Source organism: Rhinoderma darwinii, chromosome 11 (assembly GCF_050947455.1).
Source record: "Rhinoderma darwinii isolate aRhiDar2 chromosome 11, aRhiDar2.hap1, whole genome shotgun sequence".
NCBI classification, from domain to species: domain Eukaryota; kingdom Metazoa; phylum Chordata; class Amphibia; order Anura; family Rhinodermatidae; genus Rhinoderma; species Rhinoderma darwinii.
In genome coordinates this window covers 14,964,061-14,990,407 of record NC_134697.1, presented here as the reverse complement: position 1 = coordinate 14,990,407, position 26,347 = coordinate 14,964,061, and the positions used below count along the sequence as shown (strand labels likewise).

The following is a 26,347-nucleotide window of genomic DNA, read 5'->3' as shown; positions in this document are numbered from 1 at the left end:
AAGCATCCACAATGCATCAGAACTGGAGCATAGAGCAATGGAAGAAGGTGTCTGGTCTGATGAATCATGTTTTCTGTAACATCATGTGGACGGCCGGGTGCGTGTGCGTCATTTACCTAGAGAAGAGATGGCACCTGGATGCATTATGGGAAGTAGACAAGCCGGCGGGGGCAGTGTGATGCTCTAGGCAATGTTCTGCTTGGATACTGGCATTTATGTGGATGTGACTTTGACATGTACCACCTACCTAAACATTGCTGCAAACCAAGTAACAGTATTCCCTAATGGCAGTGCCCTCTTATAGTAGGATAATGCCTCGCCACACTGCAAAAATTGTTCAAGAATGGTCTGAGGAACAAGACAAAGTGTTCAAGGTGTTGACTTGTCTCCAAATTTCCCAGATCTCAATCCAATTGATCATCTGTGGGATGTGCTGGAAAAACAAGTCTAATCAATGGAGGCTGCACCTCACAACTTGCAGGATCTGCTGCTAACGTCTTGGTGCCAGATACCTCAGAAACCTTCAGAGATCTTGTGGTGTCCGTGCCTCAGCGGGTCAGAGCTGTTTTGGTGGCACAAGGGGAAACTACACAATATTAGGCAGGTGGTTTTAATGTTATGGCTGGTTGGTGTAGAGTATTTTTAAAAATGATCTAACCCCAGGAGAAAGTGATCTGTACCACTGTCCGCTTCAGATGGGGTTGTCCATGGCTGGACCTCAAGGGTTGTGTTATGGCAAGGCCCATTGTCATGTTAAACTCTGGGCATCTGGAGGACCATCTAGTGCAGGGGTGGGCAAACTTTTTGACTCGCGGGCCACAATGGGTTCTAAAATTTGACAGAGGGGCCGGGCCAGGAGCATTTGGAGGGAGTGTTTGGGCCGGATATACTAAAGCATTAAATGTAGTGTGTGCAAACCTCATAGCACAGTAAGAACACTACAACCCAATTTATTAACTGTCTTTCAAATGTGAAAAATAGCCCTTATCAGTTAATAAATTTGTCTCAAGGAATATGCAAGATATGGCATTTACATACTATTTCGCAGATACTGGGAGGAGGAAATGTAAATAGATTAAAATAACATACGCACTGTGATTTATCAAGAAAAAAGTTCTGTTGACTCTGTAAATTAGCTGCCAACCTCTGAGCAGTAGCCGCCCGTTCTTGTGTTGACTGCTTGCTAGCATAGTTTGCATGCTTCGTGGCAAAGTGACGGCTGATATTGTACTCTTTGAAAACCGAAGGGCTTAATGGTGACGTGAAACGAAGTGAAAATTAAAGTGAAATAAAGAGAAATACGCGCCACATTAACCCCTTAATGACCGGGCCATTTTGCACGTTAATGACCAAGGATTATTTTTTGTTTTTTCATGGTCGCATTCCAAGAGTCGTAACTTTTTTTTTATTCGGTCGACATAGCCGTATAAGGGCTTGTTTTTTGCGGGACGAGTTGTATTTTGTAATTGCACCATTTTTAGATGCTTACAATATATTGATTAACTTTTATTAACTTTATTTTAGGAGAGAATTGAAAATAAGCAGCTATTCCAGCATTAATTTTCACGTTATAAATTTATGCCCTTTACTATGCAGCATAAATAACATGTTACCTTTATTCTACGGGTCGGCACGATTACGAGGATACCAAATATGTAAAGGTTTTATATGTTTTCCTATGTTTGCACAATAAAAACCCTTTTAGAAAAAAATTACTTGTTTTTGCATCGCCGCGTTCCAAGAGCCGTCATTTTTTTATTTTTCCGTCGATGTGGCCGTATGTGGGCTTGATTTTTGCGGGCCAATGCGTAGTTTTCATTAGTACTATTTTGGGGTACATAGGACTTATAGATTAACTTTTATTTTATTTTTTATGGGGGGAATGGGAGAAAAGAGAGAATTTTGCCGTTGTTTTTTGCGGGTTTTTTGGACGCCGTACATCCGGCGGTTTCATTAATGTGTTCATTTTATTGGTCAAGTTGTTATGATCGCGGGGATACCATATATGTGTATGTGTTATTTGTTTTGACACTTTTACTGAATAAAACCACTTTTTGGGCAAAAAAAGTAGTTTTATTTGATTTTGACTGTAATTATTTTATTTTTTTTCAACAAACTTTATTTAACTGATTGACATTTTTTTTTTAAGTCCCACCAGGGGACTTCACTATGCGATGTGCCGATTGCATATATAATGCTTTGGTATACTTAGTATACCAAAGCATTATTGCCTGTCAGTGTAAAACTGACAGGCAACCTGTTAGGTCATGCCTCCGGCATCGCCAAACAGGCAGTTGCGGAAGACAGACCTGGGGGTCTTTGTTAGACCCCCGGCTGTCATGGAAACCCGACGGCGACCCGCGATTTGTTTGCGGGGGCGCCGATCGGGTGACAGAGGGAGCTCCCTCCCTCTGTCAAACACATTAGATGCCGCTGTCACTATTGACAGCGGCATTTAATGGGTTAAACTGCCGGAATCGGAGCGCGCTTCGATTCCGGCAGTTGCAGCAGGAGCCAGGCTGTGTATAACAGCCGTTCTCCTGCCGCTGATCGCGTGGGTACACTGGCAGTACCCGCGCCATCACAGGACGGATATATCCGTCCTCCTGCGCGAACTAGCAGCTGCTGAGGACGGATATATCCGTCCTTCGGCGTTAAGGAGTTAACAACGGTCAATGTGTTTTGAGTGCGCCATCTATTGGGAAAACGTGGGCATTGCAGGGAAAGGGGAAAAAAAAGGAGGTTTTTACTATGATTTGGACAAGTTCGGCGGGCCGGATTGAAAAGCCTAACGGGCCGTATGTGGCCCGCGGGCCGTAGTTTGCCCATGTCTGATCTAGTGGATCAGTCTGAGGGTCCATGCACAAACCCTGTATGACAGAACTCAAAGTCCTTACTGGTCTATATTCAAGACACATAGGCACCCCGTGTGCCGCCGTATGGTACCTCCATGAGGCACCTAATCCTCCCTTAGAAGCATGGTTTCATATAAAATTGGAGGGACATGATTGGCTCATAAGCACTGAGTTATAAATCTGTAAAAATGAGGCCTGACCACGAGTTAGTGATTAAGCAGTGTTTAGGATGGGAAGAGATGAAAGTCTAAGGGCTCGTTCAGACTAGCGTAAAACTCGTCCATGTGCTGTGCGTAGAAATCACTCACAGCACACGGACCCATTGATTTCAATGGGGCTGTTCACACATGCGTGAGTTTTCACGCAGCAAGAGTCCGTTGCGTGAAACTCACTGCATGTCCTATATTGGTGCGTTTTCCCGCACCTACGCACCCATTGAAGTAAATAGGTGCGTGAAAACCATGCACAGCACACGGATGCACATCCGTGTGCTGTGCATGATTTGCTCATCGATTCCATTTAAAAAAAAGTGCCTTGCGAGTGCGTGACTAACACATGCCACATACGCACGTAAATATGTCACGCATGCACAAATGTAATTGAATAATGAATGGATTTTATTTGTTTTAAGCTTTTACTAATATTTTTTATTTCTATTATTGTATTTATGTTAAAGCTTTTCCTTTCATCCACCTTAGGCTTCATTCACATCTGCGTCAGGGCTCCGTTCCGACTGAGCTTTCCGTCGGAACGGAGCCCTGACTGACACAAACGGAAAATAGAGGTTTCCGTTTCCATAACCATTGATTTCAATGGTGAAGGATCCGGTGCCCATGGTTTCTGTTTGTCTCAGTTGTATAGGGGTTCCGTCGTTTTAACGGAATCAATAGCGTAGTTGACTACGCTATTGCTTCCGGCAAAACTACGGGTCTGGTGCACAACAGAGACAAACGGGTTTCCGTTTGTGTCAGTTTGTGTCTGTTCAGGGCCCCGTTCTGACGGAAAGCTCAGACGAAACGTCACAACGGGGCCCCAACGCAGATGTGAACGAAGCCTAACAATTCCTCTGGACCCACGACTGCTGAGAAGATGATAGACTGTCATTTCATATATATCTTATGTACCTGGATTTATGCATTTGAAATGATGTGTTTAGATAAGACTTGGAAAATGCACAGACGAGTGATTGATTATACTGAATGCCGGTCCTGGTTGTTTTAATGACTTACAAGCTGAAATCAATGCAGTCATAATGTCAGGGCTTGTTAGACTTATTCTACTTATTTTATTTATTTCTTTTTTCAATCTTCCTCTGCTCAGACTTCTGAATGCCAACAAGATTAACTGCATCCGAGCCGACACCTTCCAGGACTTGCAGAATCTTTCTCTGCTCTCGCTATACGACAACAAGATCCAAAGTTTGGCAAAAGGAACCTTCTCCTCCCTCCGTGCCATCCAGACCTTGTGAGTACCATTGAATGACAACTACAAGCCTCAGCATCCCTAGTCCGCATCTGATTCTACTTACAGTAATAAACAACAGAGTTTTACATTTTGACTTTATTCATATTGAATGTACGGCTGTTTTCACACAGTGGAATTATAGTGCTCCAAAGGCATTGAATGTACCAACGCCTCCTCACTGCGGTCGTGCAGTAAAGTGGAATGTGCGCTCAGAACCCCCCGTTCTAGTGAACAGTGGGGTCTCAGCAGTGGGATCCGCAATGATCAGACATTCGCCACATATCCTGTGTATAAGTGTTTAATGTCCTTCATGGGACAACCCCTTTAAGCACATGGCTGTATTACAGCTTCATATAAGCTCCTATTGTTCTTAATAGTATAGTATTTTAAAGGGGTTTTCTGGGTTTTCAAAATTGATGGCCTATCCTTAGGATAGGCCATCAATATTAGATCGGTGGTGGTCTGACTCTCTGCGCCCCCTGCCGATCAGCTGTTTAAAGGGAAAGCGGTGCTTGTATAATCGAAGCAGCCTCTTCATTGTTTACACGGATTTCTCTTTCGTTCATACTTGCACACGTGTATACATTCGTAGTGGCTGTGCAAGCACTTAAATGGGACAATGGTGCATTACCTTGCATAGGCGCTGTAAATGCATAGACGTGCAAGTATGAATAAAAAAATAAATCCGTATAAACAATGAAGAGGCCGCGGCACTTGTACAAGCAGGCAGTATAAAGTATGGTGGAGGAACAGGACAGCAGCATGAGCCTCTGATGTGACAAGAGGTAGATTTTACACTTCCTCTGATTTTTAGTAGAACTTTATACTAAATTATAATCTTAAATAATGTAGAGTGACAGATTTAGATTTTTGGAGTACTCTGGGAAACAATTGTTGAGGGCACCCTCTTATCCTTTTTGTTTTAGATTCTATATTTCTATCTAATTGTAAACACAATAAAAGACGGCAAAACACATCGTTGAGAGGGAAAGAGGTATAGGGGAGCAGTACATCTAATATCTCGCTGTTATACTGTCTGTACCTCCCTCTTTTTTTCCCTTGGTTGGACAAGTCAAAGCAACTGCCTTGCAATGCGATCACCTCAAGGCCCATGTTCATTGTCCATACTGAATTTTTGCAGGCAGAAAAAATCTGCCCCAGAATTCCTCTTTTTTGCTTCGTTTTTTGCCCGTGGCCGTTAAAGCTAATGCCAGGACCACAGGCAAAAGACGCAGCGAAAATCACTCGGATACAAGCGCCGCAGGTTAGAGGCAGAAACCGTGGCAAGAAATTATATGCCTTTCTTTTCTCGCGAGCGTCTAAAAGCTGCCTGGGGATAAAAACGCCTTTGCCTCCCATTGAAATCAATGGGGTGAATTCGGTCATTTTTTGGTGCTGATTCCGATGCAAGTTTCAAAATCAGCGCCAAAAAAACTGTGTGAACAGGGCCTAAGATAGCAGCAGAGGTTCCTGTATGCCCTTATTAATCCTGACAATGTGTGATTTTTCCTTAGGCACTTGGCTCAGAACCCTTTTATCTGTGACTGTAACCTCAAGTGGCTGGCAGACTTCCTAAGAACTAATCCAATAGAGACCAGCGGTGCCAGATGCGCCAGTCCTCGCCGACTCGCCAACAAACGCATCGGGCAAATAAAAAGCAAGAAGTTCAGATGTTCAGGTACGTTCATATTAACCAATGCTTTCTATTAGGACAATTCTTAATAGGTTGTTGTTATCCACGCATCAATGTGCTGCAATGTATTTAAAAAACGAAATGAAACAGTGGAACGCAAACCTTGTTGTGATAATTTTTATTTTTTCTTTCTTCACAGCTAAAGAACAATACTTCATTCCAGGTATGGATATTAGATGTGTCATACTTGAAGAATACACTTATATGCCATATAGCCTAAATCCTCTGCTGTATTTGCATATAAATGGATTAATTACTGCTACATACAGTTCACGTAGAATAATAATAGAATAAACGGCACAATTTACGATACATATATATGTATATAGTATATACACACTGAATGGCGACTGTATTAGAGACACCCTCTAGTAGCACGTTGGACCTCCTTTGGCCTTCGGAACCGCAGCAATTCGTCGTGGTATTGACTCTAGTTGTTGACATCGTTCTGCAGGAATATTGTCCCATGCGGAGAGGATAGCTTCTCACAGTTGCCGCTAAAGTGTCCTTCTGCCATAGAGTAAACAGCTGTCATGAAGAGATGAACTTGACCACAATGTTTAGGTAATTCCTACTGTTCAGACGTCCATCCACAGGTATCAGAGGACCCACATGGTGCCAAGAAAATCCCACACCAATACTCCACCTCTACCAGCCTGAACTGTTCACATCTGGCAGGAAGGGTTCATCGATTCATGCGGCTTGCGCCAAATTCTGACCCTCTCATCAGCGTGGTGCCACAAATCTGGATTCATCTGACCAGGCGATGTTTTCCACTGCTCAGTGATCCCATTTTTGCGCTACTTTGCACACTGGAGTCTTGACTTTTTGTTTCCCTTAGACCGCAATGGCACCAGAATTGGTCGTCTACTGCTATAGACCATCTGTGCTATGGAACGACAAGTTGTGTGTTCGGACACGTTAGTTGGAGCACTAGTGCTGTGGTCAGTTGCAATTTTCTTGACTGTGCACCACCTGTTCATCAGAACGATTCTTGACATCCCCCTCTGACACCTTTCGTCGACTAGTGGTGACGTCCACAGGATGCCCTTAAAGAGGCTCTGTCACCAGATTTTGCAACCCCTATCTGCTATTGCAGCAGATCGGCGCTGCAATGTAGATTACAGTAACGTTTTTATTTTTTAAAAACGAGCATTTTTGGCCAAGTTATGACCATTTTTGTATTTATGCAAATGAGGCTTGTAAAAGTCCAAGTGGGCGTGTTTAAAGTAAAAGTCCAAGTGGGCGTGTATTATGTGCGTACATCGGGGCGTTTTTACTACTTTTACTAGCTGGGCATTGTGTATAGAAGTATCATCCACTTCTCTTCAGAACGCCCAGCTTCTGGCAGTGCAGACACACAGCGTGTTCTCGAGAGATCACGCTGTGACATCACTCACAGGTCCTGCATCGTGTCGGCCACATCGGCACCAGAGGCTACAGTTGATTCTGCAGCAGCATCAGTGTTTGCAGGTAAGTCGATGTAGCTACTTACCTGCAAACGCTGATGCTGCTGCAGAATCATCTGTAGCCTCTGGTGCCGATGTGTCCTCGCTCGTCCGACACGATGCAGGACCTGGGGCAGGAAGTGAGTGACGTCACAGCGTGATCTCTCGAGAACACGCTGTGTCTGCACTGCCAGAAGCTGGGCGTTCTGAAGAGAAGTGGATGATACTTCTCGTCAGAACGCCCAGCTAGTAAAAGTAGTAAACACGCCCCGATGTACGCACATAATACACGCCCAGTTGTACTTTTACTTTTAAACACACCCACTTGGACTTTTGCAAGCCTCATTTGCATAAATACAAAAATGGTCATAACTTGGCCAAAAATGCTCGTTTTTTAAAAATAAAAACGTTACTGTAATCTACATTGCAGCGCCGATCTGCTGCAATAGCAGATAGGGGTTGCAAAATCTGGTGACAGAGCCTCTTTAAGCTTGATATTTTTCCTTGATCACACCATTCTCCGTATACTCTCCACACCGTTGCACGAGAAAACCACAAAAAGTTGGCGTTTTTTTTTTTTTTTAAATACTGGCCCCGGGTAGTCTAGCACCGAAAACCATGCTTCGTTCCAAGTCTACCAATTTTCCCATTCTAATGTGGATTACACTGAAACGGATCCACGGAAAACGTTCTCACTTAATTTTATGTTGCTTCCAGGGTCACATGTCTAATTCCATACAGGACAGCCCTAATCGTGAAAGGGCAGATGCCTCTAATAAAGTGGCCATTCAGTGTATGTATATGTATGTGTGTGTGTGTGTATATATATATATATATGTGTGTATGTGTGTGTATATATATATAATATTGTAGCAGTAGTCCCAGAAAGGACTTATATAATGTGGTTTCCCAAATGTGGGTAGCATACATATTGCCTTTATTTGTCATCTTGCAACGCCCCCAGCCTCATTAGAATTTATTTAGTAATGATGCAGAGGAAAATAAAATCAAAATTATTCTGATGTCGAATTTCTAGTATTAAGGATCCCACATGGCATTTGATCCGGTTTGTTTCTCTTCACAGGAACTGAGGACTTACAGCTCAGCAGCGAATGTAACAGCGACGTTGTCTGTCCACCCAAGTGCAGATGTGAATCCAATGTGGTAGATTGTTCCAATCTGAAACTGTCCAAAATCCCAGAGCGCATCCCACAGTCTACAGCTGAGCTGTATGTATGAGATTCGTCACTACTGATGTATAGCGATGTACCAGGGCTCTGAACTCTCACGTTGTCACAGCCTATCATTTCGCTGCCACTATTATCAAACAAGCCATGGCATACAGTATTCGATGGCAAATGTAAATGACAAGATGGTTACCATGTAATTATCACACTGGTGCCAACCTTGACATAATAAGCCCCAACCACTGCGGCACAATAATTTTGTCATCCCCATACCTCTGCATCTGTTTTTTGAAGTCACTCAGTGGATAAAATATAGACAATGTAAATCTAGATGTTCGGTGTAATCCATATTCGTGAACTCGATTTTAATTATACATTTAATTTTGTAACATTTCAGGCGCTTGAACAACAACGAGATCACGACTTTAGAAGCTACTGGACTGTTCAGGAAACTCCCGCACCTCAAAAAAATGTAAGTGACCATTTGCGCTGGTCGGTCAGATTGTCCCATTTGCTAAGTCACATGACCGTTGTACAAATGACGTGGCTAGAAGACTCTCTAAGGGCTTATTCAGACGAACGTGATATACGTCGTGCAACGCGTGTGATATTCACGCGGGTCGCACGGACCTATATTAGTCTATGGGGCAGTGCAGACTGTCCGTGATTTTTACGCAGCGTCAGTCCACTGCGTAAAACTCACGACATGTCCGTTCTTTGTGTGTATTTCGCGCATCACGCACCCATTGAAGTCACGTGCACCACAGGGGAAGAACTTCCGTGGGACGCGCGTGATTCGCGCAACAGCTGTAAAACTATGAATGAAAACAGAAAAGCACCACGTGCTTTTCTGTTTACAAACATCCAAACGGAGTGTCATAATGATGGCGGCTGCGCGAAAATCACGCAGCTGCGCATCATACGGGGCTGACACACGGAGCTGTTAAGTGGCTTTTGCGCGTGCAAAACTCCGCGTTTTATGCTCGCGCAAAACGCACCCGCTCGTGTGAATCCGGCCTATGGCCTAATGCACATGTCCATGCAGTATTTATGGTCAGTAAATATTGCACAGAGGGGCCGCGGAGTGCCATCCGCATTTGCGGACCGTGCTCACAGTAATGAGTATAGGAGCATGAGCCCTCTTTTTTCCGGCTCATTTCTACGGGCCAGACACACACCCGTAAATATACATGAAGGTGTCCGTGGCCGACAGAAATGAATGTGTCAGTACTTTCTCCGCAATTATGGATCCGTAATTGTGGCTAAAAACTACGGTTGTTTGCATGGGGCCTAAGACACAAAGGTGAGATTAGGAAGTTGTAAATTATTTTTTTTTAGCACCTGATGAGCGTTACCTTCAAGGGGCTGAAGATCAAAGTCATGTCATTTTTACAAAGTAGTAATTTTATGCATGGTGAGAGTAGTAGTTTCCCAACAGCTGGAGAGCCAATGCACTTGTGAATGGACAATTCGGCTCCTTTAAGCGACCCTCCAGTCTTAGGACAAAATTATAAATGTGATGGGGTATATGGAGTAATATTACCTGTGCCCTCCAGTTGTTCCTCTCTGCCGTGGATCCGCAGTTTTATGGTCTCTTCTATGCTGTCTCATAATGGCCACAGCCACTCTGTTCACAGATTGGACGGAATTGCTCACATGAGCAGCTCCGGCCAATCCGAGAACAGTGGGAATGTCTCAGACTTGTAGTCTAAGACACTTTGCAGCCATTTTGGGACAGCTCAGAGGGGACCCTAAAACGGCAGATCCACGGCAGAGGGGCACAGGTAATATTACTTCATATTACACCATCATATTTAAAATTTTGTCCCGGGATCACTTTAGAGGTTGCTTTAATTTTCTGGACACTTGAAACTCCTCTTTCTGGTTTCCTCAAAAAAAAACCCTAACATAAGCAAATACTGTTAAAATATTCGGTCTTACCTGTGTTCAGCATGTGATTTTTTTTTTTTTAGCATTGTCATTGTATGTAGCGGTCACAATATGATAACCTCATGACACGTGACCTACACCAGAGAACAATAATAGGGTGACGATATAAGCAACATCCAAATATGTATTTCCTGCAGAAATCTGAGCAACAACAAGATCTCGGAAATTGAGGATGGGGCATTTGAGGGGGCGGCTCCAGTGAGTGAGCTACACCTGACCGCCAATCACCTGGAGTCTGTACGCAGCGCCATGTTCCGGGGTCTGGAAGGTCTGAGGACATTGTAAGTAAAAATACTTATTTTATATTGCCCTAGTCATGCCAGTCTATAAGGATCCTATAAAAGAAAAACTGGGCGAGGGCCAACAAGCTGCAATTTCATGGCCTTAATTCCTATTCATGCATAGCTGATGGTAATCTAGAGGTGTTACACACTACATATTGCTTTGTTTGCTTTTTTTTTTTAGACTATTGTATGTCCGGCATTACAGAAAAGGGTTAAGGTTTTTTTTCCAGGAAACAGCGCCACTCTTATCCATAGGCTGTGTGTGGTGTTGCATCTTATTCCTATTTAAGTGAATGTGTGCAATACCAGACACAGCCCATGGACAAGAGTGGCGCTGTTTCTACGTAAAACAAAAGGTAACCCTTTTTTTTCTACATACAATTTTAAGGCCGATTCTCTATATAAATGACATTATTGAGAATTGGAGGCTGTGACTAATTTTCTTGCATTGATAAAACAAAGCTAATCGTTGTGCATATCGTTACAGGATGTTGAGAAATAACAAGGTGAGCTGTGTCCACAACGACAGCTTCACTGGACTCCGGAACGTCCGTCTCCTGTCCCTGTATGATAATCAGATCAGCACCATCACTCCAGGGGCATTCGACACTCTGCAGTCACTCTCCACTTTGTGAGTAGATGTCTATTGAGTTTTAGAGAGATATCATCAAGAGTCATAGGGGGGGGGGGGGATCAGGGCCAGATCCGGGTTTGTGGAGGCATAGGGGCAAAACGCAATGTTTTTTTGGTAGGAAGAATAGTTCTGAAAAAATAGGCTACAGGTAAAGAAAAAAAGGTCAAAATTTAATCGGTCACAATGTATCAAAATGTTGCACACAGTAGCACAAACTCATGCAGTTTACAAATGATACAGTCCTACAATGTAACCGCTATATAGCACTGATATAATAGTGCCGTAGAGAAAACTAATAATAACCCAAACAAACACTGCCTAAATAATAATCAGTCAGTGCATAGGTCCCAAATTTTTGGGATCAGAGACGTTTAGATAGATCCTGCTGTATATTATCTTGAGGATGGTGGAGATCCTGGGGCGTTTACCCCTTTGCCTCGCTCACCCTGGGTCGTCCTGCAGTTGTAAATAATTCACATTCTTATGGCAGTCGGTTATAGACGACCATCAATTGGCCATCAATATCTGAGCTATTGAAAAAATGGAAAGAAGTCAAATGATGTAGAGCACGTAAGAAGACCATTTCTGGCCAGCAGATGGCGATGCAGAGTTTTATCTCACGTCTTTAGAAAGTTGCGGATTTTGGGGAATTAACTATTTCAGTTCATTCATGTGCATCTAAAATAAAACAAAGCCTTCATCTAACATGTGCGATTAATTAAAGCGTTTTCTTCTAGTCTCTATTTCCAAAACCCTACAACTGCATGTAAGCAAGGTGACAGTGATGATAAAAAGGTCATAAAATTATCCAACGCACTTTCTTTATCAATTCTTCATGGTTTTCAAGATCTCTGCTTGCTGTCATTCAATAGGAATTTTCATGGTTTACTCCCAGTAGACAAGAATTTGTCCGGGTCATGTGATGATCACACAAGTGCACAGCTCGGTACAAAACAGAGATCTGATGACTGTACTGTAACGAACTGTGCACCTGTGTGATCATCACATGAGCTGGATTGATTTTTAATTTACTGTAAGTAAACAATAAAGGTTCCCTTTAAGTGACAGCAAGCAGTGATCATGAAAAATGTGGAATGGATAAAGAAAGTATGTTGAAAACTTGTATAATGTATAAGAACAGTTCACTACTTTGCACAGTCACCTATTCAATTGCTATATACTGTAAACAATCCAGGGCGATTGTGGTGTTGTGATTGCAGGACTGGAAATTTTTATTGTAGCTTTGGGGTCAGAGCAACATAAAGACGCCTTCTATTTCTACTAATTTGTCTGATGTTTTAACCATGGCATTATATGTTTGCAGGAACTTACTGGCTAATCCCTTTAACTGCAATTGCCAGCTGGCCTGGCTTGGAGACTGGCTGAGGAAGAGGAAAATTGTCACTGGAAACCCTCGTTGTCAGAACCCAGACTTCCTGCGGCAGATCCCACTTCAGGATGTAGCCTCCCCCGACTTCCGATGTGAAGAAGGTAAACTAGATTTATTACTTGTAAACAAACATGAACGCTTAAAGGGTTTTCCCATCTCAGACATATATGACATACCTTTCGAGAGAATGGGTGTCCCTTGACCCCTGTTCCACCAGGTGAGGTGGCTGGCGGCAGCTGCTGTCTCCATTCAAATCTGGTCAGGGGACGCCTATTCTCCTGATAGATGGGGGTCCCAGACCTAGAACCTAACGTATTAGACATTTATGGCATATCCCCTGCATATGGCATAAATGTCTGTGGTGGGAAAACCTCTTTAAAGTGTACCTCCAATAATGGTGCCGGCCACATCTCCCACTAGATGATTGAAGGCAGGAGAGCGGGCAATGTGGTTGCCTAGACCATCACCATCATTGTAAGAAGTTACAAAAACTCTACATGGGTACATTCATGAGGAACTTGTGGTATGTTTTTTTCTGGGAATACAGGTCATTGGTTCTCATTGCAATGCTAGCCTAGATTGTCACGAGGATTTGTGAACAGACTGTATATAGTCACGAATATAAGCAGGGGTATAGCTAAAGGCTCATGGGCCCTGATGCAAAAGTTCTTCTTGGGGCCCCTCAAACGTCTCTTTATGGCCGATGCCACGCAGCTTTCAACTGCATCGCTGGGTCTCTTAAGTAACCCATCGATGCAGCACTAGCAGGCAGGGGAATTGCGAAGGTCTTAATACATCAGGGGCAATAGCCCCAATACATATGCTTAGATACAGGTCCCCAGCAGACAGTATAACACATGGTAGGCTTAGATACAGGTCCCCAGCAGACAGTATCACACATGTTTGGCTTAGATATAGGGCCCCAGCAAACAGTATTCTTATACTTACCCTCCTCGTTCTTGAGCTGGGTCCTCTTCAGGGTGCATCCCGGGTCCTGACGTCATGATAGTGTCCCACAGAACGTTGTGAAGCTGAAAAGCGTCAGGACCCGCGCTGCTCCCATACCCAATTCAGGAATGAGGAGGGTAAGTATACTGTTACTGTAGTAACAGGTGCCTGTGTAGCTTATTACAGAGGCCCCAGTTACTACAGTAACAGTGGATAGACATGGTGTGGCGGGCCATGGGTCCCCCCCTTTGGCTGTCCGGTCGCATTTGCGAACGCTGAGTCCCCTATAGCTACACCACTGAATACAAGACTATGTAAAAATGTAAGTCTTAAGTCTCATCTTCATAAGTTTACACCTGAAACTGATTCCTAGAAGGTGTAAAAATATTTTATTTCACCAACTTTTGATAAGTTGAACTGTATTTTATTTTTCTTCTCTCCACAGGACAAGACGAGCTGAGTTGTGCTCCGCAGCCGCAGTGTCCGCAGGAGTGTACGTGCCTGGACACCGTGGTGCGCTGCAGTAATAAGCACTTATTATCACTGCCGAAAGGAATACCAAAGAACGTCACAGAGTTGTAAGTCTCATCGTCACTTTCCCAGGGACCACTACAAAATGGTGATTGAAAAGTGTTAACAGGCTTTCTGTAGTATGTATGGGCCATTGTGCGTCCTACTGTACTTTATAAAGACAATGACTGGAAATTATATAAAATATTAAACTGGAAATTACACACATATATATATATATATATACACATATACACATACACATGGCCGGAGGACTGCTTTCAGGATTCTGGCTTGACTTTTGTGATCTTCAATCCATTCAAATATTGGTTGAGCGTCCCATACAATATACATATTTACCTAAACGCCATTAAAGTTGGTGCCATTCATACACTATATGCAGCCACATACACACACACACTAACGTTACTGTAGCGTCTTGAGAATTAATAGGCATCACCTTCAGCCAGAACGGAATGTCTATTCACAATCCCGACACTTCGGTAACGTTTAAGTAAAACACGCCCAGTTGTCTATTAAGAAAGTCATTAGCATAAATCTAAAATAGGTCATAACTCTGTAAAAAATGATCGTGTTTCTAATTAAAAAACACTGCTGTGATCTACATTACAGCGCCGATCACATTATGTAGAAGATAGGCCACTTATAATGTGGTGACAGAGACTCTTTAAGGGACACCGTATTGGAATATTATACTTTCTATTTGCTGTGTTTAGAAATAGATAGTAATGGTGTTTGTCCTCTTACAGGTACCTGGATGGCAATCAGTTCACATTGGTACCCAAACAGCTGTCCACATTCAAGTATTTACAACTGGTGTAAGTTTACAGCTGTGTGATTCTTATCTATGTATAGACATTTGTGAATTAACAATCTACATAGATATATATATATCTATAATTTCTATCTATAAGATAGATAGATCTATACTTCTACCTGTCTCACATCTATCTATCTATCTATCTATCTATCTATCATGCTCTTTTTCTATCTCATGTTTTATATATATAATTTAGTTTTACACGTGAACGGGGAAGTATGTAAAACAAAATAAGTACAAGATAAGTAAATAAAAGGACAAAGTTGCTCAGCATTTTATGCAGATTGTAAATGGGATGTTGTAAGTTGCAGAGTTTCCTGTATTTATTTGAGATCCTGCGTACGTGCACTTAAAGGCTATGTAAACCTTTGATGTTTTTATGTTAAAACATTTTCCTTTCAATACGTGTGATTGGTGCAACTTTCTAAATAGTTATTAAAAATTTGTTTTACTTTTTGAGATACAGCTGCTCTGTATTCTCTATACAGAGCAGCTATATTGTTCGCTAAATCCTGTTCCCGTCAGGCCCGCAGTACTGACTGGTTCAGTGAACGCGGGTCCTGCGTTTAAGTTTATAACTTAGATGTGATACATTACAGGCGGGTTCTGTGTCGGAGGCACGCAGGACCCGCTGTCACTGAACCCGTAAGTTTGGCGAAACTGACGGATTCAGGTCTTAGTGAACTATACAGCTGCTCTGTATAGAGAATACATTTAATACTTTTAATAAAAACTATTTATAAAGTTACATCAAACACACTGGCTGACCTTTTTATTAAAAAAAAAAAGAAAAATGCCTTTCACAGGTTTACATAGCCTTTAATACATTTTTTATTACTCTTGTTTTTCTTATTTTTTTTATCTAAAGGTTGTATGCTGTTTTTTCTTTGTTGTATCTGAAAAGTAATATCTTTTGTCTTTCACCCCCAGGCATTGTCATAATACACTCAGTCTCCGTTTACTACAGTCATGACCAATTTCACCTTTTTTTTCTTCAAAATATATTGTATTGTAATTGTATGTTTTGCTCACTTGCTGTTCACCCTTAAATACCATTTTTGTTTTCAATCTAAATAGGTTAAAAATTCTGTACTGACTCATTATAATATATATATTTATATTTCTCGCTCCAAAACCCCTGCACAGATTTAAAAAACGACATTCTGGCTGACCACAAGGGGAAGCTTAGGAGCTTTCTACACACTGTTTACACATTAAAATTAACAGGTGTAACTAGGAAAGACTGGGCCCCCCTCCCCTGAGTCCCACACACAACCCCCCTTGTAGATAGCGCCCCCTGTAGATTGTGACATACAGCCCCCACTGTAGACAGTGCTATACAGTCCCCCATGTAGATAATGCCACCTCTCCCCCTCATAGACAGTGCTTTGTAGATAGTGGCCTCCTCCTCCCCCCTGTAGATAGTGCCATACAGCCCCCCCCCCCCTGTAGAGAGCATCCCCCACCTCCCTCTTGTAGATAGTGCCATACAGAGAGGTTTCACTGTATGTAAATACAAACTGAGGGGTTTTCCGGGCATGGGGCTGTTTTTTATCGGTGCAGGGTCTGGGTGTTGGAGCCCCACCGATCATATACTGATGACCTATCCTGTGGATAGGTCATCAGTATGATAAACCGCCCCGTGCCCGGACAACCCCTTTAACTGAATTACGCACAGCCCATCTGCAGGTATCGCTATGTTTTTCTGCGGCATTGTCTGTGGTCTGACATTGGCACTGGAGAAATCTATCGGACTGAAGCGATCTCTGATTGATCTCCTCTGTTCCGGACACATAAGTCACAGTCCAGGACAGTACTGGAAACCTACCTCTGTCTTATTGAATCCTGGGCACTTTTGCCTTGGTATTGGGAATTGAGAGGTTCGGGAGCCACATTTCAGCCTCTCCCTTGTGTTTGATGTTATATAAGACGTGTATGAGCTGTGACAGGAGGTTAAAAATGGAGATTTTGTGCAAAGGAAATGAATGGTTACCCTTCTAATCTAATGTGATCTCTTGTATTTTACAGAGACCTGAGCAATAACAAAATCGGCTCCCTAAGCAACTCTTCCTTCACAAACATGAGTCAACTCACCACATTGTAAGTTATTTTCTGCAAACAAGGTCAGCCGTGGACTGATGTGATGCGAGGGGTCTGTCTGTGCTGAATGCCGCGTCCTTCTCAAGGAAAAATGTTTTACTTTTGTAAAAACAAACTACACACAAAGCAATTAGGTTACATTCTTTTGTGAAATTTCAGCATAGCCGCCGCGCAGAAGTAGGACAAACAGTCCTTGGATGTGCTATTATCATGGTTCATGTTATTCTTCCAAATGTTTTACAGCTTTAACACAGAATATTTACTATATATATATAAAATGTGTTTTTTTTGTTAATAGTATGAACCTGTCCTGGTCGCTTTTATTGGATATATTAGCGTCAATGCGACCTTCAAGAATTGAAGGTGGGGGATGGTCAATTGCAACTTAGGCCATAGTTTATACTGGAAGCTACTGTTATACTGTACACTGTGCCATTTGGAGGTTCCTACCAAAAGCTGACAGTAGATTACAGAGCTTTTCGCCTTATTAGAAGTTTAGTTTGTGCAAAAGCCTGACCCCATGTAAAGGGTGACAAAATTTACTGTATGTGATTGCATAAGGGGATATATAAATATATAGTAAAAATGGAGTAGTGAGATCACTCTGTAGCGCAAGATGACATTACTGTGTAATTAGCATAACAGGTTTATGTTCCTCCACACCTCCTGCATATAGTGCAGCTGTTATGTTATATAGTGTAGACGGCCTATTATCCCAGGGCCCAGTTGCAACTTCCACATTTATACCCCCTAAGGGTATGTTCACACGACAGCGTCCGTAATGGCTGAAATTACGGGGATGTTTTCAGGAGGAAACATCCCCGTAATTTCAGCCGTAACGGCATGTGCAGGCGCTTGAACGCCGCGTCCATTACGCACGTAATTGGCGCTGCTTTTCATTGGAGTCAATGAATAACGGCTCCAATTACGCCCCAAGAAGTGACAGGACACTTCTTTGACGCGGGCGTCTATTTACGCGCCGTCATTTGACAGCGGCGCGTAAATATACGCCTCGTGTGAACAGACAAACGTCAGCCCATTGCTTTCAATGGGCAGATGTTTGTCAACGCTATCGAGGCGCATTTTTCGGACGTAATTCGGGGCAAAAACGCCCGAATTATGTCCGTAATTAGTGTGTGTGAACATACCCTAATGCTTAACCACTGTCCTGCATGATGTATTTATGCAAAAAAGCTTTGATGTATAAATACATAATATAAATAAAAATATATATATGTATATATTTTTCCCATAATGCAGAATCAAGTGCCAAACATTCCCTATTTCCACCTGGAGGGGAATGATGTGAGCTACATGAGGCAAAAGATCAGGGTGGGATGTCTTAAAGAGAACATTTCACCTGCCCATACGTGTGCAGCGGAGTGCACCATGTAATAGGCAGTGCTGCACAGACCTTGTCTCACTCTTAAAAAAAAAATTCTATCTTCCTCAGTTATTTAGATATCGGTGCCGATTATATTTGGCGCCCAATATGTAAATAACTCCCTGAACTCTCAATGGGGCGTTTCTTTATTTCTAAATGGCAAGGGGGCGTGTTACTTATTGCTCTGACTCTGTCCAATCAGCTACGGACAGTGTCACAGGGGCTTGTGCTGTGTGATCTCTCTCGCTAGATCACACAGTCTTGTCATCCTTGTCTGCCGAGAGCTGAAGAGAATTAGAGCGTGCTCCGACGTCGCCGCTGCCGACAATACTTCCGCCGCCACGGAACAGAAGAGCATAAGAATTCACATTCTTCTGCTCCGCGGCGGAGCTGTGTGTGTGCGCGCGCACGCTCTCCTCTCCAGCTCTTGTCAGACAGTGAAGGAAAGACTGTGTAATCTCCTGCGAGAGCTGATTGGACAGTGTCACTGTGATAAGTAACACGCCCCCCTGCCATTTAAAAATAAAGAAACAGTGACAGTTCAGGGGGTTATTTACATATCGGGCGACAAATATAACGACACCGATAACTAATTAATAGAGGAGGATACAATTTTTTTTTTAAAGTGAGACAAGGTTTGTGCAGCCCTGCTCATTACATGGTGCACTCAGCTGCACACGTATGGGCAGGTGAAAGGTTCTCTTTAAAGGAATACTCCAAAATGATACACTGTATTATGTCAAGTGCAGGGTCTAAAGGGGTGGAGCATGATACAGCGAATCACTAGAGAAGTCATGCTCCACCCCCGCAGGCTCTGCACTAGATACAACACGGGGCTTGAGTTTTGCCTGGAGAATGCCATGATTTGCTTTGTAATAAAACGTGTTGGAGGAAGCTGAATGATGACGCAATGATGTGACTACTTCCCAATGATTTAATAGTTTGCATTCGTGTACATAGGTTTAACGTACAAGACATCCTTCTGCACTGTCCATTCCCAGAATACACTGACAGTCAGGCTTGAGGGGGTTTTACACTGGGCGATTATCGGGCAGACGAGCGTTCATAGATAATTGCCCTGTGTAAACAGGGCAGCGATCAGCAGATGACCGAGCAAACAATCGATCATATGCTGGTCGTATCGTTTTAAAAAAGTTAAATATTATCGTTGTCTGCAGCACATCTCCCTGTGTGAAGACGCGCTGCCAACATGATAATAATGTATGGAGACGAGTGATCAGAGTAACGACCGCTGGTCCCCATCCATAGCTCAGTGTCACAGGAGCAAACGAGCGCCGATCAACGATGTAAAAGGACCTTTAGTCTATATAATGTTTTCCATGTACATTAATCAGATACAATGGATGAAAAATACTTGTGAAAGTTTGTGTGTGACTGGAGGAAGTCATTATATTACTGAAAGAGATTCTTTTCGTTCTGCCAGGATCCTCAGTTACAACTCCCTGAGGTGCATTCCTCCTCTGGCTTTTGAGGGGCTGAGATCATTGAGGCTCCTGTAAGTAGACGATCCTATCTAGAATTACTTTCTGTACCGGCTGTATAACAAGCCAATGTTAATAATTAACAAACCTCTCCCATTTTTTGTTTCAGGTCTGTCCATGGAAATGATATTTCTACTCTGCCCGAGGGGATTTTTTCTGATGTTTCCTCGCTGTCCCACTTGTAAGTACACTTCAGACTCCTAGCCCGTCCACATGGACCATAAGAATGTCAGAGAAAATCGAGACCAGGCATTCTAAGCTGTGGTTTTCCCACCAAAAGAAATGAGGACTAGGATGTGCCATCACTTCTTGATCAGTGGGGGTCCACCTGCTGGGAGCACCACCAATGCCCAGAATAAATAGTGCACAGTACTGGTTGGTTTACTTTTTCTTTGCACAGTGCCGTTCCCACCTACCCGCTGTGCAGGGAGCGGCAACACAGACCTGTGCTGTGCAGAGAAGCTGCAAAAGCGGCTTCTGCCCCTTTATTCTAGAGATCAACAAGGATCGCAGAGGTCAGATCGCCACGATCATGAAGTGATGGCACATTCTAGAGATAGTTAACAAAAATCATAATTCTGACCTATAGAAATTACTGTATTGGAGCACCTAATGCTTGCGGTTTCCTCGGTTGTTAGTATAAACGCTACAGGCATTGCATGTACGAATGTCTGAGAAAAATGCATGTTGGGCAATGCAAATACTTGTATGTCCACGACCGCAAAAAACAAAAAACTATATTCCATGATAGGTGTCCCTTTCCCAGCGAGTTCCGATTGGCCAGATTATGTGCATGGCCTTGTTTGGGATCTCCGTTACATGGATCCGAAATACAGCACCCATAGCCTGTTTGGGCCTATACTGTACCTCCAATTTTATATACATGCTGTATTAGAGATATTCTCCCTTAGAGGAATTCTTCTAGTGGAGAATATGGTGTCTCGCGTCTCCACCACACGAAATGCAGTACAGATCCATACTGGATCCCCCATAATGCACTCCATGATCACGGATGAGTCCTAAGGCTGAGATACACAAAGATTTTTCTTATAGCGAGACAGTTGCAATAGCAATACATTGAGTCAAATGTACATACAATTGTCCAGACAGGACAAGTACTTGAAGCCTGTACAGAGGCACACAGAGTACCTGCGGCTTCGGACTATGGAGCCATAGACACTGTGTGTGCCGCCGTATGGTGCCTACATACACCACCGTATCATGGAGATCTGCTCCCTTAGCAGCAATGCTTCTAGTGTAGTAATAGCCTTAGTATACAGCATGCCACTCATTTCTTTCTGACAGGCATACGGAAGTACAATAGGGCCCCATAGACATGCGCGTTGCATTGAACAAGATATTTTCATGACAAATTGAGACTTCCTCTAATATGTTTAGTCCTGACGAGTTCCTAAACTCTCCGCACACATACTTATTGCTATGAGGGCTTCATAATGTAAGCAGGTATCACGCAGAGACCAGGGCACCTTTCGAATCATATGAGATTGCAGAACTGCGACTTTGGTTATGAAAACGTACAAAACATTTTTACTAAATTCTGCTCCTTCACCTCCACCTGTTCTGTTTTCTTTGGTTGCAGCCTTTGTAGTTGTGTGTTCATTCAGTATGTTCTGTGTTTGTTTCCAGGGAGCGCTGCCAAACTGGTTCCTCCTTTTACTCAATCTTTTGTTTAATTTGGCCCATTGTATAACTGCATTTCATAGTTAGCAAAATAACGATTCATCCACTCCGCAGTGTCTCCAGGAATTATTTTCTTTACAGAGTGATTTATGATGGCTGAGCACGCTGTGCCTCACAGCTGTTGTGCAAATAGTAAAATAGCAGCAAGTCAGCTTTTAGGTGTTTGCAAATGTTAACACTGCCCTTAGCAATTTATTCAATTCTGCTGACTGCTCACCAGCGCCACCTGGTGGGACTTTTTTTATTCAGCATTTATTCTAAATCCTTAATATTTTCCTTTATTCCCTGCTGAGATCTAGTCTCCTTTTTGCATTTGGAAGTTGATATGGGGCTGATGCTGATCTATACTTTGTGAATGAACCCTATTAATACGCATAAGAAATATGCACACACAAAGGGTCCTGGGTTCAAACCCGAGTTTGTATATTTGTGTGAGTTTCCTTCAGGTATTTCAGTTTCCTCCCAATAAACATAATGATCCGTTAATGGCTTCCAATTTTCTAGTGTGTATGAGAAAGGGGGATCGTGAGCCCCATTGGGGACAGAGCTGGCGTAAATTATGTATCTGTACAGCGGTTACTGATTAAATACTAAGATCGTAGAGCATAATCATCTATCATATGAGAAAATTAATCTACAGCTATAAACTCAAATCATATGTACAAGGGTAGGGATCAATCGCTGCAGTGCATGTCCCATTACTGAGCAGTGTCCCTATAGGGAGGTATACTGCAATGCTGCTCGGATTGGGGCATAGTGTCTCGTCTATAGCCAGCTTTACCTAGCATACCACTTTCGTACTACTCCTTTTGTTTTCTGGGTCACCTCTATTTCCAGCACAGTAAGTTCACATGACAGATTTGTGGCAGAAATTTCTGCGACTGCGCCATACAAATTAATGGGGTCAGTCAAATCCATGCATACGCTGCAGAAGCAACCCCATTCACACATATGGAACAGACTTAGGGACAGAAATTTCTGCAATAAATGTGGCGAGTGTAAACATACGTACCCTAAAGCCTTATTCACATGAACGTATTTCTCGTCCGGGTGCTGTCCGTCAAAGAGCACACTGACCCATGCAATTCAGTAGGGTTAGTCACACATACGTTTTTTTTCATGGAGGGTGTGTACATTCAAAGAAATTTACAGCATGCCATATTCTGGTCCATTTTTGTGAAGAAGACTCGCCCATTAAAGGCGTTGTCTAATTCGGGGGTTGTGTTTTATACTGATGGCTTATCCACAGGATAGGTCATCAGTATATGATCGGTGGGGGTCCGACACCCGGACACCACACCAATCAACTGTTTTGGCTCCGTACACTGAAGCAGATGACTCCGTACACTGCATAGCAGCCGTGCTGGGTAACTGCAGCTTTGCTTCTATTCACTTAAATAGGAGCAAAGCTGCAGCGCGTCCGCTATACAGTATACGGAGCCATCTGCTTCCGGCGCCCGGAGGCAGCCGGTACAGCGGTTTGATACGGGGTTCAGGTGTCGGACCCCCACCGATCATATACTGAAGACCTATCCTATCAGGTGAAAACAGCTCCTGAATTTCAGACGTTTTGACTAGTGAACGCGTTTTTCGCTGCGTCTTTTACGGACGTAATTGGAGCTGGTTTTCATTGGAGTCAATGACAAACGGCTCCAATTACGTCCCAATAAGTGACAGGCACTTCTTTGAGGCGGGCGTCTTTTTACGCGCCGTCTTTTGACAGCGGCGCGTAAAAAAAAAAAGCCCATCTGCACAGAACACCGTAAGACCCAATGAATGGGCAGATGTTTGCAAACGATTTGGAGCCATTTTTTCGGCCGTAATTCGAGGCGTAAAACGCCTGAATTACGTCCGTAAATAGGGCGTGTGAACATACCCTAAGAAGGCGTGAAAATAATGGACTGCACACTTACGACATCTGTGTGCTGTCCGTTTTTCATAGATTATTTCTTAAAGAAATGCAGAAAAAAAAAGTGAAACCAGGAAGAGCTTTCAGAAGAGAAACACGGACGAGAAAAACGGATGACACACAGAAACCGCTCTGACGCAACACGTACAATCGTATGGATGAAGATCTGTACATCTTCTCTTTTGGATCCACTCATGTCTCTGCATAAATAGAACTGCCACAAAAACTGCGTGTGTGAATGCGGCCTAATGCTGCTTGTTGCTGCTGCAGATTTTCTGGGAGATGAATAACTTGTTTGCTCATCTTGTTTTTGGTCTTTTGTTTACTAGAGCGATTGGTGCAAACCCACTTTACTGTGACTGTAATCTACGCTGGCTGTCAAGCTGGGTGAAGACTGGGTACAAGGAACCTGGCATTGCCCGCTGCACCGGACCCCCTGAAATGGATGGGAAACTTCTCCTTACAACACCGGCCAAAAAATTTGAATGTAATGGTAATGAAAATCCACTTCTGTCTTGATCGTCCGTCCTCATAGATCAGGGAGAGAGTATATTAGAAAGTCACAGCACCTCTACTGTTGTTTAGTTACTTTTATATGCAGATATTGATTTTGTTTCATTCTTTTTTTTCAATTCTTTTTATTTTTTTTCGTTTGCTACACTGCATCATTTTACGGAAAAGTTCCTTTAAGAACCATTTTTTTTTATTAAAGTGGTTGCTCTGGCCATTTCTCTTTTTCCAAAATGTTTTTAAGGCCATTCTAATATCTATACAGAGGGTAGGGGCAGTTTGCAAGAACTAGAACATGCCATGAGAAGGGCTGGATTATAGCATGGGCAAACATTGCCACCACTAGCCATCCCCACCACATGTAGCCTGCTATCTTGTAGAGAAGAAGAAAAAGTGTGTGTGTGTGTGTGTGTGTGTGTTGTGTGATAATGGAATACCTAACCATGATGCCTTCTTCTTTTGTATGGTCCCATCTCCATCCATAAAGACACACTATGAAACTCTCACAAGGCACGTGTATGACATAGGGGCTGTATGTACACCATCGCCCACATTTACTGCTGTACAATAGCCACTATTGATTTATAAAGGGCTAAATAGCTTTAAATAACATGGCCAAAATTAAAGCACTGACCTACAATATATCACGCTCCATGGGAAGCACGGACTCACTAATACCTTTTGTTTACACCCAAAGGAAGTCTTAGATTTCAGATCAGGAACCGATTTACTTCTGAAACGTTATTCATATCACTCTCCATATGAGCAGCACTTACTTGCTGGCTGTAGTGGAGCTCCATCACAATGTGATATGCAGTGTGTGACAGTCACGTACGAACACTCCTGCAGCTGTAGTGGTGTGAAGCTCTCCATTCCCCCTCTCTGCTACTGATTAAAATGACCTTCAGCTCCGATATTATGTGGGTCTATCACAAAAACCTCCTCCATCTGTCCCTCAGAATCACAACATATTACGCTTAATGCTAAAGCTCTCCGACCTCGCTGAATTGTTTTAGGGTCAATTTATTTATGTTACTCCTGTGGGTTAAAAAGGCAGAAATCTGATTTACTGCCCCATATTCTATGTAACATTTTCCAATAAGTGACTATTATTTTTGTCTGCAATGCATTATGGAAATTGGCTTTTTTAAGGACCTGCCATTAGCAAGATGCAGCTCTAGGTTTATGGTCGTCACATGTCATATCACGATTTAGAGCAAAACAGAGGTTTTTTTGGAGGGGTTTGCCATGGCCACCTGTGGGTTTTTAATCTTACCATTTTTTATTCTGGTTTTATTTCCCACAGGGCCACCAAGCTTGAGTATCCAGGCCAAATGTGATCCATGTTTGTCCAGTCCTTGTCGTAACCAAGGCAGCTGTCAGAAGGATGCCGTGGAGTACTATACATGCGTCTGTCCACCTGGCTTCAAGGTATGAGCTTGTGTTATGTTCTTTAAAGCTCAAGAAATGGGTCACAACGTTTTTTAAATGACTTCAAAATTATGCAGTTATCATCCGTAGAGTTGTTTGCATGTCATATTTGTTTTCGTTGCAAACCAAATATTGCATAGGACTTCATGAACGGTCATTGAGGGGAGCCTGCATGCCAGGTCGAGCTAGTCCTGTGTTTATGTAATTTTTTGGTGTAATGAGACAGTTTTGTCGCAATATTACAACTATTTGTACGACTGTTGGTATCTGGGTAGCCGACAGTCAACAAAAACTGGGTGCCTTTTATGCACTGGTGACCTGCATAGTACAAACCGGGCTCCATCAGAGGAGACGGGAGGTTGTGGAAATAAGTATTTTCCATTAGCTAGCCGAGTTTCCTCCTCTCCACAGCATGTGTCCGATGTTTTATCCTTACCCAATGTGTGCAGGTCAGTGCTTCTGTTTTTTGGGGTCTGAATACCCTTTAGGGTCTGATAAAGGAGCTTGAGGAAGCAGTAATGCGTAGTGATCGTGATTCAAGGGTAGTAGGTTGGAGGTTTTTTGGAGCGTGGCCTATACAACGGGTGGAGCACATGTCCATGAAAA

At 42.9% G+C, this 26,347-nt stretch overlaps 1 protein-coding gene across 5 annotated transcripts in view; it reads left to right on the top strand.

Moving 5' to 3' along the window:
- SLIT1 (slit guidance ligand 1) overlaps positions 1–26,347 on the top strand; it is a 335,181-nt gene that overhangs the window by 275,863 nt on the left and 32,971 nt on the right. For all 5 annotated transcript variants that reach the window (XM_075843037.1, XM_075843038.1, XM_075843033.1 and 2 more), the window contains 15 exons: positions 4,176–4,319; positions 5,834–5,997; positions 6,152–6,175; positions 8,545–8,689; positions 9,045–9,119; positions 10,735–10,878; positions 11,369–11,512; positions 12,840–13,006; positions 14,299–14,431; positions 15,134–15,202; positions 17,233–17,304; positions 20,133–20,204; positions 20,300–20,371; positions 24,130–24,293; positions 25,617–25,741. In XM_075843037.1, the coding sequence (XP_075699152.1) occupies positions 4,176–4,319; positions 5,834–5,997; positions 6,152–6,175; positions 8,545–8,689; positions 9,045–9,119; positions 10,735–10,878; positions 11,369–11,512; positions 12,840–13,006; positions 14,299–14,431; positions 15,134–15,202; positions 17,233–17,304; positions 20,133–20,204; positions 20,300–20,371; positions 24,130–24,293; positions 25,617–25,741 (1,714 nt within the window). The remainder of the gene's footprint in view (positions 1–4,175; positions 4,320–5,833; positions 5,998–6,151; positions 6,176–8,544; positions 8,690–9,044; positions 9,120–10,734; positions 10,879–11,368; positions 11,513–12,839; positions 13,007–14,298; positions 14,432–15,133; positions 15,203–17,232; positions 17,305–20,132; positions 20,205–20,299; positions 20,372–24,129; positions 24,294–25,616; positions 25,742–26,347) is intronic.